Source organism: Piliocolobus tephrosceles, chromosome 15 (assembly GCF_002776525.5).
Source record: "Piliocolobus tephrosceles isolate RC106 chromosome 15, ASM277652v3, whole genome shotgun sequence".
Lineage (NCBI taxonomy): Eukaryota > Metazoa > Chordata > Mammalia > Primates > Cercopithecidae > Piliocolobus > Piliocolobus tephrosceles.
In genome coordinates, this window is record NC_045448.1 from 93,434,953 (window position 1) to 93,453,527 (window position 18,575).

General features: G+C 41.6%; 1 protein-coding gene across 2 annotated transcripts in view; it reads right to left on the reverse strand.

Annotated features, from left to right (window-relative positions):
* TMEM87B (transmembrane protein 87B) overlaps nucleotides 1-18,575 on the reverse strand; it is a 62,450-nt gene that overhangs the window by 29,020 nt on the left and 14,855 nt on the right. For both annotated transcript variants that reach the window (XM_026449774.1, XM_026449775.1), the window contains exons 5-9: nucleotides 13,354-13,404; nucleotides 11,060-11,150; nucleotides 6,905-6,966; nucleotides 6,505-6,688; nucleotides 2,646-2,745 (exon numbers count right to left, since the gene is read on the reverse strand). In XM_026449774.1, the coding sequence (XP_026305559.1) occupies nucleotides 2,646-2,745; nucleotides 6,505-6,688; nucleotides 6,905-6,966; nucleotides 11,060-11,150; nucleotides 13,354-13,404 (488 nt within the window). The remainder of the gene's footprint in view (nucleotides 1-2,645; nucleotides 2,746-6,504; nucleotides 6,689-6,904; nucleotides 6,967-11,059; nucleotides 11,151-13,353; nucleotides 13,405-18,575) is intronic.

Below are 18,575 nucleotides of genomic sequence, written 5' to 3' on the forward strand. Positions count from 1 at the left end.
TTAGTAGAGACGGTGTTTCACCATGTTAGCCAGGATGGTCTCGATCTCCTGACCTCGTGATCCGCCCGTCTCGGCCTCCCAAAGTGCTGGGATTACAGGCTTGAGCCACCGCGCCCGGCCAAAAAAAATTTTTTTAAATACATTTTTGGCTCTTTCAAAATATAAATGAGTTGGGAAAATACAAAGATGGTGGTTTTTGCAATTAATAATTTAAAATAGAATAATTTCATGATATTTGCAAATCAGAATTTATTGCACATACATTTTAGGCTGCTCAAAACCCCCCCTCAGAGTAATTAGAAGAAAAAAACTGGTTTAAGAAAAATATTTAAGATAGTCATTTCAAAACAAAATATAAGTAAAAAAACAAATTAATGGTCATAGCTCATATTTAATTAAGACTACTTACCTAATCTAAGCAATCTAAATTCTGATTCATTATAATCAACTAACCAGAACCTCCAAATAACCAGAACTGTTACTGCTCTCACTTTATGAGTTGAGCCAAGCAAGCTAACAGTGAAGGGATTCATTTAAAAAGGGTTTGTGTCTATACTCATTCATTTAATCTTCTATTCCTTTCACAGTAACAACACTGCACCTGTTGGTATCTGATGTTCATAACCAGAGCTGTGAAAGGTACTGCAAGATTCCTCAACAAAAGGCCTTCGCTTCTTACACTGTACTAAGAACACAAAAGCGTTTGAGAAAGAATCTCCAGTAAAAGTTCAGGGGGATAAAGGCTTCCAGGTTAAAATCCTGCTAACTCCCCAACTCCCAGCTCACAAGCAAATGGGCACACACACAGGAGGAGAGCCTAGGGGTGCGAGTCACAGAGCAGAGGCCTGAGCCTGGGCACCCGAGGGCCGGAGCTCAGGAGCACAGGAGGGTGCAGCAGAGGAGGCTGGGGAGGAGTAGCCAGTGATGTGAGAGGATGGAAGATGAGCTCCCGGAAACCAGGCAAAGCTGGCACTCCTTAACTAAAGCCGCTCACGGGACAGCTGGACGAGGGCTGAGCAGGGCCATGTGATACGGCAGGGGAAGGTCATGGTGGCTTTGACGAGAGCAATCTCAATAGAGCAATACTGGGGAGGCTGAGGTACAGACTACTCATGTGAGAAGTTACGCCGCACAGGGGAAAGGTGAACGAGGCAGAAGCGGAGGAGAGGGCCGTGTGGGGTGGAGGGAGGGCTTCACTTTAAAAAAATGGTAGAAATAACGAGATCCTGATGGGGGTGACCCACCAGAGAGGAAAGCTGATGATGCAAGAAAAAACAAAACACAGCACTAGGACAGTTTCCCTCACAGTTGAGTGGGCACAAAGGCAGGGGCGGCCCGTGACTATCCAGAAGAGGAAAGTGGGAGATGCGGTCCAGATGTGGGGGAATGACAAGGGCTGGGGGCACAGACGCAGTGGAAGTCCCCTCTGATGGCTTCTACTTCCTCAGTGAAAAAAAAAAAAACCTAAGGTCAGCTGACAAGAGGGTAGAGTCTGAGAGGTCTGAGAGAGAAGGGGTAAGATGGTCTTCCGCAGACAGGAGAGTGAGAAAATAGTGGCAAGGGGATTTAGTACAACTGCCAGCAGCACTGAGGGCACACGTGAAGTTTACGGTCACGAATGGCAAGTGGGCCCCCTCAGGGTGGTCCAGGGCTCTTTTTGGGCAAATTCCCCTGCTCAGGTGGGAGCCTGAGGCAGAAGGAAAGCTGGACTTAGCAAGGCTAGGGTGTTCTCAAGAAGGTTGACAAAGAGAAAGGGGTCTTTGGGTGTCAGTGTCCTCCTGGACCAGAGAATCCAAGCAAAAGGAAGAAGGTAACGATATAAGATGGGGAAGGACAACGGAAGGTGCCAGGGTCGAAAGGCTGGAGGCCAAAGTACGGTCAAAAAAGACTGAAGCTGACATGTTAGAGAAAGTAACAGGAAACAGAGAAGGTGACAGTTGAAAAGCGGATTGCTTAAAATTCAGATTTTGAAGAGGGTGCAGTTATTCATATAATAAAGTCTAGAAAATGATACTGGGAACCACAGAGCTGAGGGATGAGGGAGGGTCTGGAAGCTCACAGTAACCACAGTAAGATGCAGCTGGTGATCCAGCCTGAAGAGTGAGCTTCTGGGAATCAGGGTTTTAGGAAACAAGCAGGAAGAAAGGTCTGAAAAACGCAACAAGGATAGAAATCAAGTTCTCCCATAGTTACGCCCAGTGATTCACAGGTGAGAGGAGGAAAAGACCCGCCAGAGAGGGTCCTCGGGGGACAGATAGGTTTCAGTCAGAAGTTTTGCTGACTCAGTGTTTAATCCACTCTCTTCCAACACTCAAATAGGACCATAAAAACTTAATGGTACCATCTAAAAAACAGAAAAGGGTTGGAAAATGGTTTGAGTCACTTCAGATTTTCCATTATCCTTAAAGTTGATTATTTATTCATCTAACTATATAAAGTTATCGAAATACAAATTCAGGGTCTTTATTGGAAGATAACATAAAATAGCAAGTATGTGGAAATCTTTTAAAAATGTGTTCCTGTAGATTTTTCCCGAAGGGATTTGTACTACAATACTTAGAAGTTCCATTTTCACAAAGGTCATAACGTAGACGGACTGTATCACTGGGCGGGGACCCAGCACCTCTCCACACTCCCGTACTTACTTCACAATGCCATAGCCCAGGCTCACGATGATCACAAGCAGGCGAGCCAGCGTCCTCTTCATCGCAGAAATCAGCTCCGCGAAGATCAATAAGCCTTGGGCTGAGGAAGAAAAAAAGTAAAATAATTCACTTCATGTACATCTGGAAGCCTGCCAACCACGATCCTCAACAACATGTCCTGGGTATAACTACATTCGGACTTCAGACTAATCAGCCACATTTGATTTAAAAGTTATCGAATCCAACTGATGCTTGAACACTTCAGTGAGGGATTCACACTCTCCTAAAGAATTCACTCCCTTTCTATCTAATCAGCTCCACTGGGCACGGCTTTCTTCTATCAGCCTGAATGCGTCTCCCTGAGCTTCCCTCTGTTCTTGTTCTTTACAGAACTCTCTCTCTTCTTGTCCCGTAAATATTTAAAAACCATAACGTCCTCTAGAGTTCTCTTTTCTCCAGGATCTCCTCCTCATGTATTCATTTAAAATGTATCTGATATGCTCCTACTGTGTGGCTATAATAGTGAAAAAGACATCTTGATCCTTGCCTTCTTGGAGCTTGTACTCCGGTTAGGCTAAGTAAATAGAACTCAGTGTGGTAAGAGCTAGAGGTAACACAGCATCCCTCCAGACTTGGAAGAAGGCCAGTCTAATCTACACCTGGGGGAGCTAGAATTGGGTCCCGAAAAACTCAGAAAAAGTGACATCTAAATCAGAACTTGAAGGTTAAGTAAGAGTTAAGTTTTGGGGGGTGGGGGATGACAAAGCAAAGAACACGGCACGTGCAAAAGCAGAGAAGAAAAGAGGAAAACCAAACTATGTTGCAAGAAGTAAGTTCATTATGCCTGCAGCAGACAGTGTAACGGTAGATGTCAAGAAAAGAGGTTGGTCATAAAGGCAGGGACCAGTCGTGCAATTTGGAGCCCCTGTTATGGAGTCCGGACTCGATGTTAAAGGCAGTGGGAAGTCAACAACAATAAACAAAGGAACAAAAGAGGCATTGGTAAACTATGTCTGTAGCTCAGGATAGAGAGCTCCATGGGAGAGAAAGCTTCAGGAGGAAAACAATGGACGAGCTCTGCAAAAGAGTGCAGAATGTGAAGAAGGGGTTTATGATCACAAATGTTGAGGCATGAGTGTGCTGTCAATCCTTCCATAGGCTGTCTATACTCCTGAGGTAATGTGACTACAACCTTTCTGGTACAGTGTGACCTGTACAGCAAGATTCTCAACTCTTTCCAGGCTCCTGCTGCAATCTAAGGTTGTGGGAGCTTGCGGGAGGCAACCACCCTATTATTGCCTATGTTGAGTTTGCTTTTCATCAGTTTCAATTTTTAAATTCTTTTTAAAACTTTTCCATTGGTATTTTTGCAAGCTGTACTCTAAACCTAAGTTCAAGATCTTACCCATTAAATTTCACCTTTCTATTCATCATGTCAACTTTCTTGCCTCTCATGATGTATCTTCAAGTGAAAAAGGTCTATCTAAAATGATTCTCTATGCCCCTAAGTATTTACGACCCTGGCCAGCCTCACATCATTCACAAAATTTAAGAGAATGCTGTCTACATAGTCACACAATAAATGTTAGCTGAACAAACCAACAGATTCGCAACAAGAATAAACCAGCAACAAGGTCTAAAATCTGAGAGAGACACCATTCAAAGCCTCCTAGCTCAATGGTTTGCAATCCTAGATGCATATTAGAATCACCTGGAGGCCTCTACACAGCCCCAATTCCTAGATCTGCCCTAATCAGCATCTCTGGCACTGGTACCATTTTAAAGTTCTTCAAGTGATGCTGATGCAAAACCAGGGATGAGAACCATTGCTCCACACCAGTGCTGTCCCACAGACCCTTTTGCAATAATGGAAGTGGTCTACCTCTGTGCTGTCCAGTACAGCAGTCACTTGTCACCTGTACTTACTGAGCACTTGAGATGCAGCTAGAGTAACTGAGGAACTTAATTTTTAATTTAATTTAATTTTACTTAAGTACCCAGATGTGGCTTGTGGCTACCACAAAAAACAGCACAGGTCTAGATTGACCAGTGATTATTTCCATGAACTCTTTAGGTAATGGCTCCACCACCAGTTTTCAGCTCATCTTGTCCAAAAGAAGTCACAAGAGGCCTTGTCAAATGCCTTGAAGAAGTCAGCTATACTAAGTTTACTACATCCTCCTGTCAATCTAGCATCCCAAAACAAAAAAATTAGTTAGACATGATCTACTCTTAATGTACCCATGTCAGGTCCTAACAATCAATGCTTCTCATCCTTCTAATGATTTTTCTAAATTTGATGCTTCAAGATCAATGCTGGGCAAGAAAGCCCCTGTCCCAGAATTCCCACCTGGGAAAATCAGAAAGGACCTCAGTTCCTGCTCACCTCTCCTATTGGACAGGACTCCTCAAAGACCCTGACAGCGGTCTGGGTATCTCTTCCAAGCCCTCCAGTGCCATCTTGGACAGCCTAGATTCCCTGAGGATGGCAGATGGCCTCTCATCTCTTCATGAATCTCAGGTTTTCGCTGCTCCACACTAAAGGGCATGCCACCCTTTACCCTCACCAAACAAGAGATCACCACCACTGACAGCAAAGCATCAGAACTGTCTTCTCTACATTCAGGAATGCTTCAATTCTAAGCAGCAGACCTACCCTTCCTTCATCATCTGGTTTCGAGCATGCACACATGCACGCATGCACGCACACACACCATAAAAAACTTCTTACAGAGTAGCGATATCTCTAATAGGCATCCTGGATATTTGTCCTTTCTTTGTTCTTTGGTACATGTCCTTTTAAACTTTTTATTTGGGGAAATTTCAAATATTCTTCAAAAGAGAGAAAGCAATATAATGATTTCCCATGTACCCATCATGCAGCTTCAATAATTAGCAATATTATGGCAAATTTGTTTCATCTATAGTCCAATTCATTGTTTTTTTCTAGAGTATTTTAAAATAAGTAACGGATACATAGTGCCAGCTACTCCAGAGGCTGAGGTGGGCAGATCACTTGGGCCTGGAGGTCAAGGCTGAAGTGAGCCAAAATTGTACCCATGCACTCCAGTCCGGGCAACAGATCAAGACCTTGTCAATCAATCAGTCAATCAATCACAGACAAAATCATGCCCTTTGCAAATCTGCATCAAGACCATTTGTAACTGGTCACTCCGAAGTACACTCTTGAGCACCTTCAACCCCTTTGAGCACTCTCTTTCCAAGGGTTCGGTGGGAGAGTTGTATCTCTACTTCTCTGGCCTGAAATCTACTTTCTAGAAGTCTGGGGCACACCTCTGAGGATGCCCAGCTGTACGGCCTCCCTGCTTCACATACTCCACTCTGTAAACTGTGATGGTGCCTCCACTGGTCATACGAAGATCTCTGCGGGAATAACTAGGTGGGGAGAGCACAAGGAGGCTGCAGGCACCATCCATTCCGGCACCCCTGACTTTACTCCCTGTGGCCAACTTCCTTTCTTTTCTTTTTTGAAGGAGAAGGAAAAGAAGATGTGGGGGGAAGGAGAAATATGTTAAAAGGATTGACAGCACCTGAAGTCTCCCTGTCCAGAACTTTGTGCTGTTTTAATCCAAGCTAAACCTTAGGAAATGGGACTTTTATTTTTCCCAGGAGGAAAGTGAGGGGAAAGTTAGCAAGAAGGAAAACATAACAAAGAGAAGACACATGCTCAGCCAGATCAGAGGCCTACTCTGACATTCTTTTCTTGGCTTTCCTTCTCTTCATCTATAATATGCCTGTTTCCAAACCACTGTTCAGAGGGGGGCCTCCCACCGCTCTGCTCATAAATGCTGGGGAATTCTTAGATCATACTGTATTTACAGACAGTCAAAAAACTTACTTGACAGTCCAGTGTTGCTGATGTTTTGGTATTCACTATAAAAAACTGCTTTTTCAAGCATTCCCAGGAAAATAACAGCTGCAATCCAGAACTGGATTCTTAATATGTCTTTCCAATAACAGGCAGACCACATCAGCCAAAGTATGCCATATAATATATAAACAATACACATCACCATGTAAAACTGCAGGAAGAGAAGCAATTTTAGTCAGTTAAGCCTTTTGATCATTTGGAAGCTGGCACTTCTACATTCAAGTATCCAATCCTTCATTTTCCAGTCACTCTGGAACCAGAAAGAGAGGATATGTCAAAGCATTAACTACTGAGGAATTACTACCACAAAGCTCTTAGGGCATAAAATTCATTTTTTAAAAACGAAAAGATGATGAGAAATACTCACAATCATTAGGGGCCAATCTGATGCAGAGATATATCCATGAGGCCCAATCATAGAAAGAGAAACTGGGATAGAGAAGAAGAGAGAGTTAATTGTCAGTCTTAAATCTTTAAATGTAAGTTCATTTCCCAGAAGGCTCCAAGAATAACAAACCACACTAACAAATGTAGCACATACATGGTATTGGACAATTAGTAATTGTCTGATTATGTAACCTTACCAAGATACCTTCACTGTAAGACCAGAAACTCTAAAACTGCCAGAAGAAAACATAGGGAAAACACTACACAACACCGGTCTGAGCAATGATTTTTTGGATTTGATCCCAAAAGCACAGGCAACAAAAGCAAAAATAGACAAATGGGATTACATCAATATAAAAAGCTTCTTTGCAGCAAAGGAAACAACAGTAGACATAGACAACTTAAGACTGGGAGATAAAATTTGCAAGCCATGCCGGGCGCGGTGGCTCAAGCCTGTAATCCCAGCACTTTGGGAGACTGAGACGGGCGGATCACGAGGTCAGGAGATCAAGATCATCCTGGCTAACACGGTGAAACCCCGTCTCTACTAAAAATACAAAAACTAGCTGGGCGAGGTGGCGGGCGCCTGTAGTCTCAGCTACTCGGGAGGCTGAGGCAGGAGAATGGCATAAACCCGGGAGGCGGAGCTTGCAGTGAGCTGAGATCCGGCCACTGCACTCCAGTCCGGGCGACAGAGCAAGACTCCGCCTCAAAAAAAAAAAAAAAAAAAAAATTTGCAAGCCATATATCCAAGAAGGAGTTAATATCCAAAATATATAAACTCAAACAACTCAATAGCAAGAAAACAAAAAAACTCACTAAGAATGGGCAAGGGGCCAAGCATGACAGCTCACGCCTGTAATCCCAGCACTTTGGGAGGCCAAGGTGGGCGGATCACTTGAGGTCAGGAGATGGAGACCAGCCTGACCAACACGGTGAAGCTCCGTCTCAACTAAAAACAGAAAAATTAGCCAGGTGTGCTGGCATGCACCTATAATCCCAGCTACTTGAGAAGCTGAGGCAGGAGAATCACTTGAACCCGGGAGGTGGAGGTTGCAGTGAGCTGAGATCACGCCACTGTACTCCAGCCTGGGCAACAGAGTGAGTTCTTGCCTCAAGAAACAAACAAACAAAAAAAAAAAAAGGCAAGGGACCTAAATAGACATTTCTCAAAATAATACATATCAACGAGCAACAGATATTAATATATGAAAAATGCTCAACATCACTAGTCATTAGAGAAATGCAAATTAAAACCCTAATATCATTTCACACCTGTCAGAATGGCTTTTATCAAAAAGATGAAAGACAGTAAGTGCTGATGAAGATGTGGAGAAAAGGGATGCTCTGTACACTGTTTGTGAAAATGTCAATTAGTACAGCCATTATAAAAAACAGTATGGAAGGTTCTCAGAAAATAACAACAGAATTACCATATAGTCCAGTAATCCCATCTTACTGTTTATCCAAAAGATCTAAAATCAGTTTGTCAAAAAGCCGTCTGCACCTGCATGTTCACTGCAGCAGTATGAACAACTAAGTTATGGAATCAATGTAAGTGTCCATCCACAGATGACTGGATGAAGAAAATGTCTATACATACACAATAAATACTATTCAGTCTTTAAAAAGAAGAAAATTCTGTCATTTGCAACAACATGGATGGAACTGGAAAACATCGTGCTGAGTGAAATGAGTCAGGCACAGAAAGACAAATACTGCACATTTTCACTTATATGTGGAATCTAAAGCAATCAAACTCATAAAACGAGAGCAGAATGGTGGGTACAGAGGCTGGGGGGTAGGAGGCATGGGCAGATGACGGTCCAAGGATAAAAAAAAGTCTCAGACAAGAGGAGTAAGTTTTTTCTTTTTTTTTGGGTTCCACTGTAGAGCATGGTGAATAGTTAATAGAGTACTGTATGTTTCAAAAGTGCTAAGAGTACATTTCAAATGTTCTCACCACAAAAAATGTTAAGCATTTGGGGTGATGAATATGTTAACTAGTTTGATTTAATTATTCCACACTGTATTTATAGATTATAACATCACTTTGTACCCCATACATTTATATCATTGTAATTGTCAATTTACAAAAAAAGAAAAAAAGAAAAAAGAGGTACCTTTATTTGTATATACACTATTGTAAAAACCTGCACCAAATCTGATCACATACAAGAGCACAGTAGTCCCAGCTACCAAACAAGAACTCAGACTGGCCCCCTTGCTAATTCACTGATCTCACTGGGACCTTATCTTCCTTGTCATAACTTCGAATAAATTACCAAACTCACAAATCTAGGTTGAGTTTTGTCTGAGACAGCAATAATAAACTAAGTGCCAAGTACAGTGCAAAACATGCAGGGCTCAGCAACAGCTCCAGTTGCTAATTAGCAGGGACTCGAAACTGCCCGCTGGTGTCAGGGGAAAAGACACAATGCTTGGGAAAGAAGCAGGCACAAGGCTAGTTCTATGGTCTGAATGTCCTCAAAAATTCATTAAAGCTTCACACCCACTGCGGTGGTTATTAGGAAGTGAGGCCTTTTGGGAAGTGATTAAGTCATGAGGGCTATGTTCTCATCAATAGACTAATGCCTTACAAAAGGCCTGGAGGGAACTAGCTTAGGCCTTTCTTTGCTCTTCTGCCTCCACCCTGTGAGGGCAGACTGGTCGTCCCCTGTTGTGCTTCCTGCTCTTCCATCCTTTCTGCCATGTGAGAACACATCGTTTAAGGTGCCATCTTGGAGGCAGACACCGGGGCCCTAACCAGACACCAAACTTGCTGACACCTTAGTCTTAGACATCCCAGCCTCCAGAACTGTGGGGAAATAAATTTCTGTTCTTTATAAATTACCCAGTGTCAAGTATTCTATTACAGCAGCACAAACAGACTAAGACAGCTAGGTGACAGAATGGCATCAGGGTCCCTGCTCCCTCTAAGTGGCACAGTCTGGCTCATGATGCCATCTCCGGAAGGAAGCCTTACCTCATACTCTTCCAGAGCAGCCACGTTGCCAGCTTCCCTCCAAGGACCATGCAGTACACCAGACCGTGCCTCCTCTGCAGCAATGCCTACCTCACCTGATTGGTTTCTGGCTGCTGACTGGCTGAATCAGAACAGTATCAAATCCCCAGGGCCCTCCCATGCTGATGGCCCAGCAGACACCCACTACAGAAAACATCAGCCAACGTGATGCTAGAATACGTGAAAACATTTATTCTCTTGAAAACTGCTTATTGCAAGTCTACTTTTGTGGCACTAAGGAACCACAGCTTAACAAGGCACAGAGGGTCTAACTTACAGTGGTGGGGGTGCCTCACAGACCATAGAAGCCACATGCTGGCAGATATGCTGCTTCTACTCCTGGGCTACAGACAGATCCTTTAAAATAAAATTTGTCAAATAATAAAAATCTGAAAAATCTTAAATCCCTGATGGTGGCCATTTTCAAGAAACAGAGAACATAACCTATTTCAAATACAACTAAAATGTTGCCTACACATTTCTACATGTTAAAACATATTTTTAATCTGAAAGAATGGGGAATTTTATATCCCACTACGAAGTTTGAAATTTTTTTTTTTTTTTGAGACAGAGGCTTGCTCTGTCGCCCAGGCTGGAGTGCAGTGGCCGGATCTCAGCTCACTGCAAGCTCCGCCTCCCGGGTTTACGCCATTCTTCTGCCTCAGCCTCCCGAGTAGCTGGGACTACAGGCACCCGCCACCTCGCCCGGCTAGTTTTTTGTATTTTTTAGTACAGAGGGGGTTTCACCGTGTTAGCCAGGATGGTCTCGATCTCCTGACCTCGTGATCCGCCCGTCTCAGCCTCCCAAAGTGCTGGGATTACAGGCATGAGCCACCGTGCCTGGCCTGAAGTTTGAAATTTTAAAAATGTATCTTAACACGGTAAAATTTTCAATCTATTAAAAAATAAACAGTATCATTAAGAGAGCTTAATGTTACATTTTAAGTATCTAAATGTATACTTAACAGATAAATGTATGATAAATGTATGATTAACAGAAATTCATTTTTGAATGATGTATTTGAAACAGAGAATGTTGACTCAGGTCAGTGACAAAAATACAAAATACAGAAAATGCAGATAGTAAACATGCATGCAGTTTAACTATACCGTTTAAATTCCAGCTTGCATCTGTATTCTCCGTTTTAATGGAAACAATAAAGATATGAAACCCATCTTTTTGTGTTCTGGCTACCACATCCTGAAATAGAGGTTAAAAAAATTCTTCACGTTATTTTTAACAAATTGCTATATAATATAGCTGAACTACTGTTTGCCATATTTTAAAATAATTGAATTGGGTTACTTTTTAAAATTTTTTCTTTTTTTCTTTTTTTTTTTTTCGAGATTGGGGGGTCTCACCATGTTGCCCAGGCTGGTCTCAAACTCCTGACCTCATGTGATCCTCCTGCTTTGGCCTCCCAAAGTGCTGGGATTACTGGTGTGAGCCACCACGCCCGGCCGTATTGGGTTTATTTTAAACACACACACACACACACACACACACACACACACACACACAAATAAAACAGAAAAGGAATGGCAGGCAGTGGAAGGATAGCTATTTCTCTTATTTTTTAGACACCATCCTCCCAGACCTTAAAAGGTAAAGGAGGAAAGAAGCTTTTCTCATTCTTCAATGTTTTCTATCTTTTATATTTTTACAGGTTCCCTCTAATATTACTATTCTATATATTGTTTAATATTATCAATAAAAAACTTTTTCTAGGGCTGAGCAGGGTGACTCACGCCTGTAATCCCAGCACTTTGGGAGGCCGAGGCCGGTGGATCACTTGAGCACAGGAGTTTGAAACCAGCCTGGCGAACGTGGAAAAACCCTGTCTCTACTAAAAATACAAAAATTAGCCAGGTGTGGTGGTAGGCACCTATAGCCCCAGCTACTTAGGAGGCTGAGGCAGAAGAATTGCTTGAACCCGGGAAGTGGAGATTGCAGTGAGCTGAGATCATACCGCTGCACACCAGACTAGGTGACAGAGCGAGACTATGTCTCAAAAACAACCTTTCTTTTCTACTATTACTCTTCTCATATTTTATCCTAATATTATCAAACATTTTATTTTATTTAAATGTGTGGTTTTTATTAATTTATTTATTGAGATGGAGTCTCGCTCTGTCGCCCAGGCTGGAGTGCAGTGGTGCAATATTGGCTCACTGCAACCTCAGCCTCCTGGGTTCAAGCAATTCTTGTGCCTCAGCCTCCAGGTAGCTGGGATTCCAGGCACCCGCCACCACACCCCACCTAATGTGTGGTTTTTAAATTGAATGGGGGAAGAGGAAGTTAGATAACATTGTCAGAAATGACTCAGATTAAGTAGATAAGCTAAATGATTCAAAATTCTTAAGGTACTATGTTACTTGCAATTCCACTAAGGAATAAAACTTCCCACTGTAATGCTTGTAAATTCTCCAATGCCCTCCCATAACTGGACCACACTTTTTATACTCCACTTTCCTGAATATTTCCTATCCATTTCTTTCATTTCCTACTTCTCATCATATGACAGATTTTGTACAAAGTTTGTCCTGGCCATTGCAGAACAAGTGCCTTTCCATGATCAGACTTCTTAAAGATGGCTGAAGAGAAAACATGAAGAGTCATAGTATAAAAGCAAACATTAAGCTCTCCCAACCCTGCTTTCAGTCCCTACACATAACTCCCAACCCTTTCGACCTCTTACTCAGTCTTCTGACTTTTAATCATTCCCCAAAATGCCAAAATTTCCCTCCCACATGCTACATTCGTGGTTTCTATTTCATTAAATCCTTAATGACAAGCACAGCCCATTGCTATGCTGTCTTGCACATTTAGAGGGAGAATTTCATTTTTTAAAGAAAAGAAAGGCTGCATAGAAATTCATCTGAAATTGCTTTAAGAATATTTTTAGACAAAGACAGAAACAGTATATACAAAATTCATAAAGACACATATAAGAAAACTTTTTTTTTGAGACAGAGTCTTGCTCTGTCACCCAGGCTGAAGTTTAGTGGTGCAATTTCAGCTCGCTGCAACCTCCACCTCCCAGGTTCAAGTGACTCTCATGCCTCAGCCTCCCAAGTAGCTGGGATTACAGGCATGTACCACCATGCCTGGCTAACTGTTATATTTTTAGTAGAGATGAGGCTTTGCCATGTTGGCCAGGCTAGTCTCAAACTCCTGGCCTTAAGCAACCTACCTGCCTCAGCCTCCAAAAGTGCTGGGATTGCAAGCAGGAGCCACTGCACCTGGCCTGCAAACATATGGTTTTAAATAATGTTTCCTTTTCCTTCCACAATTCTAATAACCCTACTATATATCACTGTCTAAGTGTTTATCCATTAGCAACTTTTTTCAGTCTTACAATAACTTACGTATATCTGATTTAAAGAAAAATCAAACTGCTTACCGTTGATCTTTCCTGGTTTGAAACATTTCTGGTATTTATTAGTTCTTTATTCTGGAAAAAAGAGTAAATAATGCCATTTTATACTGCTGCATTTCTATGGAGAAAAGTTGTTTTAATGATTAAGAAAAAAAATGTTAGAAGAAAAATGAAAAATTAAAAGCTAAACATCAAAGAACAAATCTCACTGTATCCCAAACACAAGTAACAAAATTCTGCTTTTGAAAATTACCCCTATTATATAAAGAGACTGAACCTATGACTCACTGATGCTCCTGAAAGAGATGGGAGAATGGAAGCAAGGTGAAAAACCTATTTAAGTGTATCATCCACGACAACTTCCTCAATCTAGCCAGAGGGGCCAACATTCAAATTCAGGAAATGCAAAGAACCCCCACAAGACACTTTACAAGAAGATCATCCCCAAGACACATAAATCATCAGATTCTCCAAGGTCAAAATGAAGAAAAATGTTAAAGACACCTAGAAAGAAAGGTCAGGTCACCCACAAAGGAAAGCCCATCAGATTAACACCAAGCCTCTTCACAGAAACCCTACAAGGAGAAGAGAATTGGAGGCCTATGTTCAACATTCTTAAAGAAAAGAAATTCCAACCAAGAATTTTATGTCCAGCCAAACTAAGCTTCATAAGTGAAGGGGAAATAAGACACTTTTTAGACAAGCAAATGCTGAGGGAATTCATTCAGACCTGCCTTACAAGAGCTCCTGAAAGAAGCACTAAATATGGAAAAACCATTACCAGCCACTTTATACTTTACCACTATAAAGTTACCACACAAATGAGTCTGCATGATAACCAGCTAACGACATGACAGGATCAAATCCACAATATCAATGCTAAAAGCCTCAATTAAAAGGCACAGAATATTAAGCTGGATAAAGAAGCAAGACCCAACGGTTTGCCGTCTTCAAGAGACCCATCTTACATGCAATGACACCCAAAGGCTCAAAATAAAGGGTTGGAGAAAAATCTACCAAGCAAATGGAAAACAGAAAAAAAGCAGAGGTTGCAGGCCTAATTTCAGACAAAACAGATATTAAACGAACAAAGATCAAAAGAGACAAAGGGCATTATGTAGTGGTAAAGAGTTCAATTCAACTAGAAGACTTAACTATCTTAAATACATACGCACCCAACACAGGAGTACCCAGATTCATAAAGCAAGTTCTTAGAGATGTTTAAAGAGACTTACACTCCCACACAATAACAGTGACAGACTTCAACATCCATCTGACAGTATTAGACAGATCACTGAGGCATAAAATTAACAAAGATATTCAGGACCTGAACTCAACACTGGATCAAATGGAGCTGATAGACATTTACAGAACTCTTCACCCAAAAATAACAGAATATACACTCTTCTCATCTCTGCATGGCACATACTCTAAAATCAGCCAATCAGAAATAAAACAATGCTCAGAAAATGCAAAAGAACCAAAATCATACCAAACACTCTCTCAGACCATAACAATAAAACTGGAAATCAAGATTAAGAAAATCTTTCAAAACCATACAATTGCATGGATATTAAACAACCTGCTCCTGAATGACTTGTGGGTGAATAATGAAATTAAGGCAGAAATCAAGAAGTTCTTTGAAACTAATGAGAACAAAGATACAACATACCAGAATCTCTGGGACATAGCTAAAACAATGTTAAGAGGGAAATTTATAGCACTAAACGCCCACATTGAAAAGTTAAAAAGATCTTGACTGGGCACAGTGGCTCACATCTGTAATGCCAGTACTTTGGGAGGCTGAGGCAGGTGGATCACCTGAGGTCAGGAGTTCGAGACCAGCCTGGCCAACATGGCGAAACCTCGTGTCTACTAAAAATACAAAAATTAGCTGGGTGTGGTGGTGGGTGCCTGTAATCCCAGCTACTCAGGAGGCTGAGGCAGGAGAATTGCTTGAACCTGGGAGGCGGAGTGAGCCGATATCGCGCCACTGCCCTCCAGCCTGGGCAACAGAGTGAAACTCTGTCTCAAAAAAACAAAAAAAGAAGAGTTATAAAGATCTCAAATTAATTAACAACCTAACATCACAACTAAAAGAACTAGTGAAGCAAGAGCAAACCAACCTCAAAGCTAGCAGAAGACAAGATATAACCAAAATCAGAACTGAACTAAAGGAGACTGAGACATGAAAAACCATTTGAAAGATCAATGAATCCAGGAGCTGTTTTCTTGAAAAAAATTAATAAGATAGACTGCCAGGTAGGCTAATAAAGAAGAAAAGACAGAGGATCCAATATACTGAATTAGAAATGACAAAAGGAATGTTACCACTAACCCCACAGAAATACAAATAACCATCAGAAAATACTATCAACACCTCTATGCACACAAACTATAAAATTTAGAATAAATGGATAAATTACTGGACACAGACACCCTCCCAAGACTAAATCAGGAAGAAACTGATTCCCTGAACAGACCAATAAGAAACTCTGAAATGGAAATAGCCTACACCAAGAAAAGGCCCAGGACCAAATCAATTCACAGCTAAATTCTACTAGAAGTACAAAGAAGAGCTGGTACCATTCCTACTGAAACTATTTCAAAAAATTGAGGAGGAGGGACTCCTCCCCAACTCATTCGATAAGGCCAGTATTATTCTGATACCAAAACATAGCAGAGACATGACAAAAGAAGGCTTCAGGCCAGTATCTTTAATGAACATTGATGCAAAAATCCTCAACAAAATACTAGCAAACCAAATCCAGCAGCACATCAAAAAGTTAATCTACCATGATCAAGCAGGCTTTACCCCTGGGATGCAAGGTAGGTTCAACACATGCAAATCAATAAACACCATTTATTACACAAAAAGAATTAAAGACAAAAACCACATGATCATCTCAATAGATACAGAAAAGGCTTTCGATAAAATACAACATCCTTTCATGTTAAAAACTCTCAATAAACTAGGTATTGAGGGAACAGACCTCAAAATAATAAGAGCCATCTATGACAAACTCACAGCCAACATCATACTGAATGCGCAAAAGCTAGAAGCATTTCCCTTGACATCAGGCACAAGACAAAGATGCCCTCTGTCACCACTCCTATTCAACATGGTATTGGAAGTCCTGGCCAGAGCAATCAAGTAAGAGAAAGAAATAAAGGGCACCCAAATAGGAAGAGAGGCAGTCAAACTATCCCTGTTTGCAGACAACATGATTATATATCTAGAAAACCCCATACTCTCTGCCTGAAAGCTCCTTGAGCTGATAAGCAACTTCAGCAAAGTTTCAGGATACAAAATCAACATACAAAAATCACTAGCGGCTAGGCATGGTGGCTTACTCCTGTAATCCCAGCACTTTGGGAGGCCAAGGTGGGAGTATCACTTAAGGTTAGGAGTTTGAGAGCAGCCTGGCCAACATGGTGAAATCCCACCTCTATTAAAAAAAAAAAAATACAAAAATTAGTTGGACATGGTGGCAGGTGCCTGTAATCGCAGCTACTCGGGAGGCTGAGGCAGGAGAACTGCTTGAACCTGGGAGGCAGAGGTTGCAATGAGCCAAGACTGCACAACTGCACTCCAGCCTGGATGATGGGACGCGGCAGGGGGCCGGGGGGACAGTGCAATCCCATAGGAATACAGCTAACCAGGGAGGTGAATGATCTCTACTATGAGAAAACACTGCTCAAAGAAATCAGAGATGACACAAACAAATGGAAAGATGTTCCATGTTCGGCCAGGTGCAGTGGCTCATGCATGTAATCCCAGCACTTTGGGAGGCCAAGGCGGGCGCATCATGAGGTCAGGACATCAAGACCATCCTGGCTAGCACAGTGAAACCCCGTCTGTACTAAAAAAAAAATACAAAACATTAGCCGGGCGTGGTGGCGGATGCCTGTAGTCCCAGCTACTCAGGAGGCTGAGACAGAAAAATGGCGTGAACCCAGGAGGCAGAGGTTGCAGTGAGTGGAGATTGCGCCACTGCACTCCAGCCTGGGTGACAGAGCGAGACTCCGTCTCAAAAAACAAAAACAAGAAAGATGTTCCATGCTCATGGATATGAAGAATTAATACTGTTAAAATGGCCCTGCTGCCCAAAGCAGTTTACAGATTCAATGCTATTCCTATTAAGCTACCAATGACATTTTTCACAAAACTAAAAAATACTATTTTAAAATTCATATGGACCCAGAAGAGAGCCTGAGTAGCCAAGGCAATCCTAACCAAAATGAACAAAGCTGGAGGCATCACACTACCTGACTTCAAACTATACCACAGGGCTATAGTAACCAAAACAGCATGGTACTGGTTAAAAAAAAAAAAAAAAAAAAACAGACAGACACACAGACCAGTGGAACAGAATAGAGAGCCTGGAAATACGGGTGCACACCTATAATAATTTGGTCTTTAATAAAGTTGACAAAAACAAACAATGGGGAAAAGACTCCGTATTCAATAAATGATGCTAGAATAACTGGCTAGCCATATGCAGAAGATTGAAACTGGACCCTATGGTTACATCATACACAAAAATCAACTCAAGATGGATTAAAGAGTTAAATGTAAAACTTAAAACTATGAAAACCCTGGAAGACAACCTAGACAATACCATTCTGGACATAGGAACAGGTGATGATTTCATGACAAAGTTGCCAAAAGCAATCGCAACAAAAGCAAAAATTGACAAATAGGATCTAACTAAACTAAAGAGTTTCCGCACAGCAAAAGAAACTATCAACAGAGTAAAAAGACAACCTACGGAATGGGAGAAAATATTTGCAAGCTATGCATCTGACAAAGGTCTAATATCCGGCGTCTATAAGGAACTTAAACAAATTTACAAGAAAAAAAAACAAAAAAAAATTTTTAAGTGAGCAAAGGACATGACCAGACACTTTTCAAAGGAAGACATACACACGGCCAACAAGCATATTTTAAAAAGTTCAATATCACTGATCATCAGAGAAATGCAAATCAAAACCACAATGAGATACCATCTCACACCAGTCAGAATGGCTATTATTAAAAAGTCAAAAAATAACAGATGCTGGCAAGGTTGTGGAGAAAAGGGAATGCTTATACACTGCTGGTGGGAGTACAAATTGGTTCAACCACTGTGGAAAGCAGTGTGGCAATTCCTCAAAGAGCTGAAAACAGAACTACCACTTGACACAGCAATCCCACTACTGGGTATATACCCAAAGGAATATAAACCGTTCTTGGTCTGCAGTCC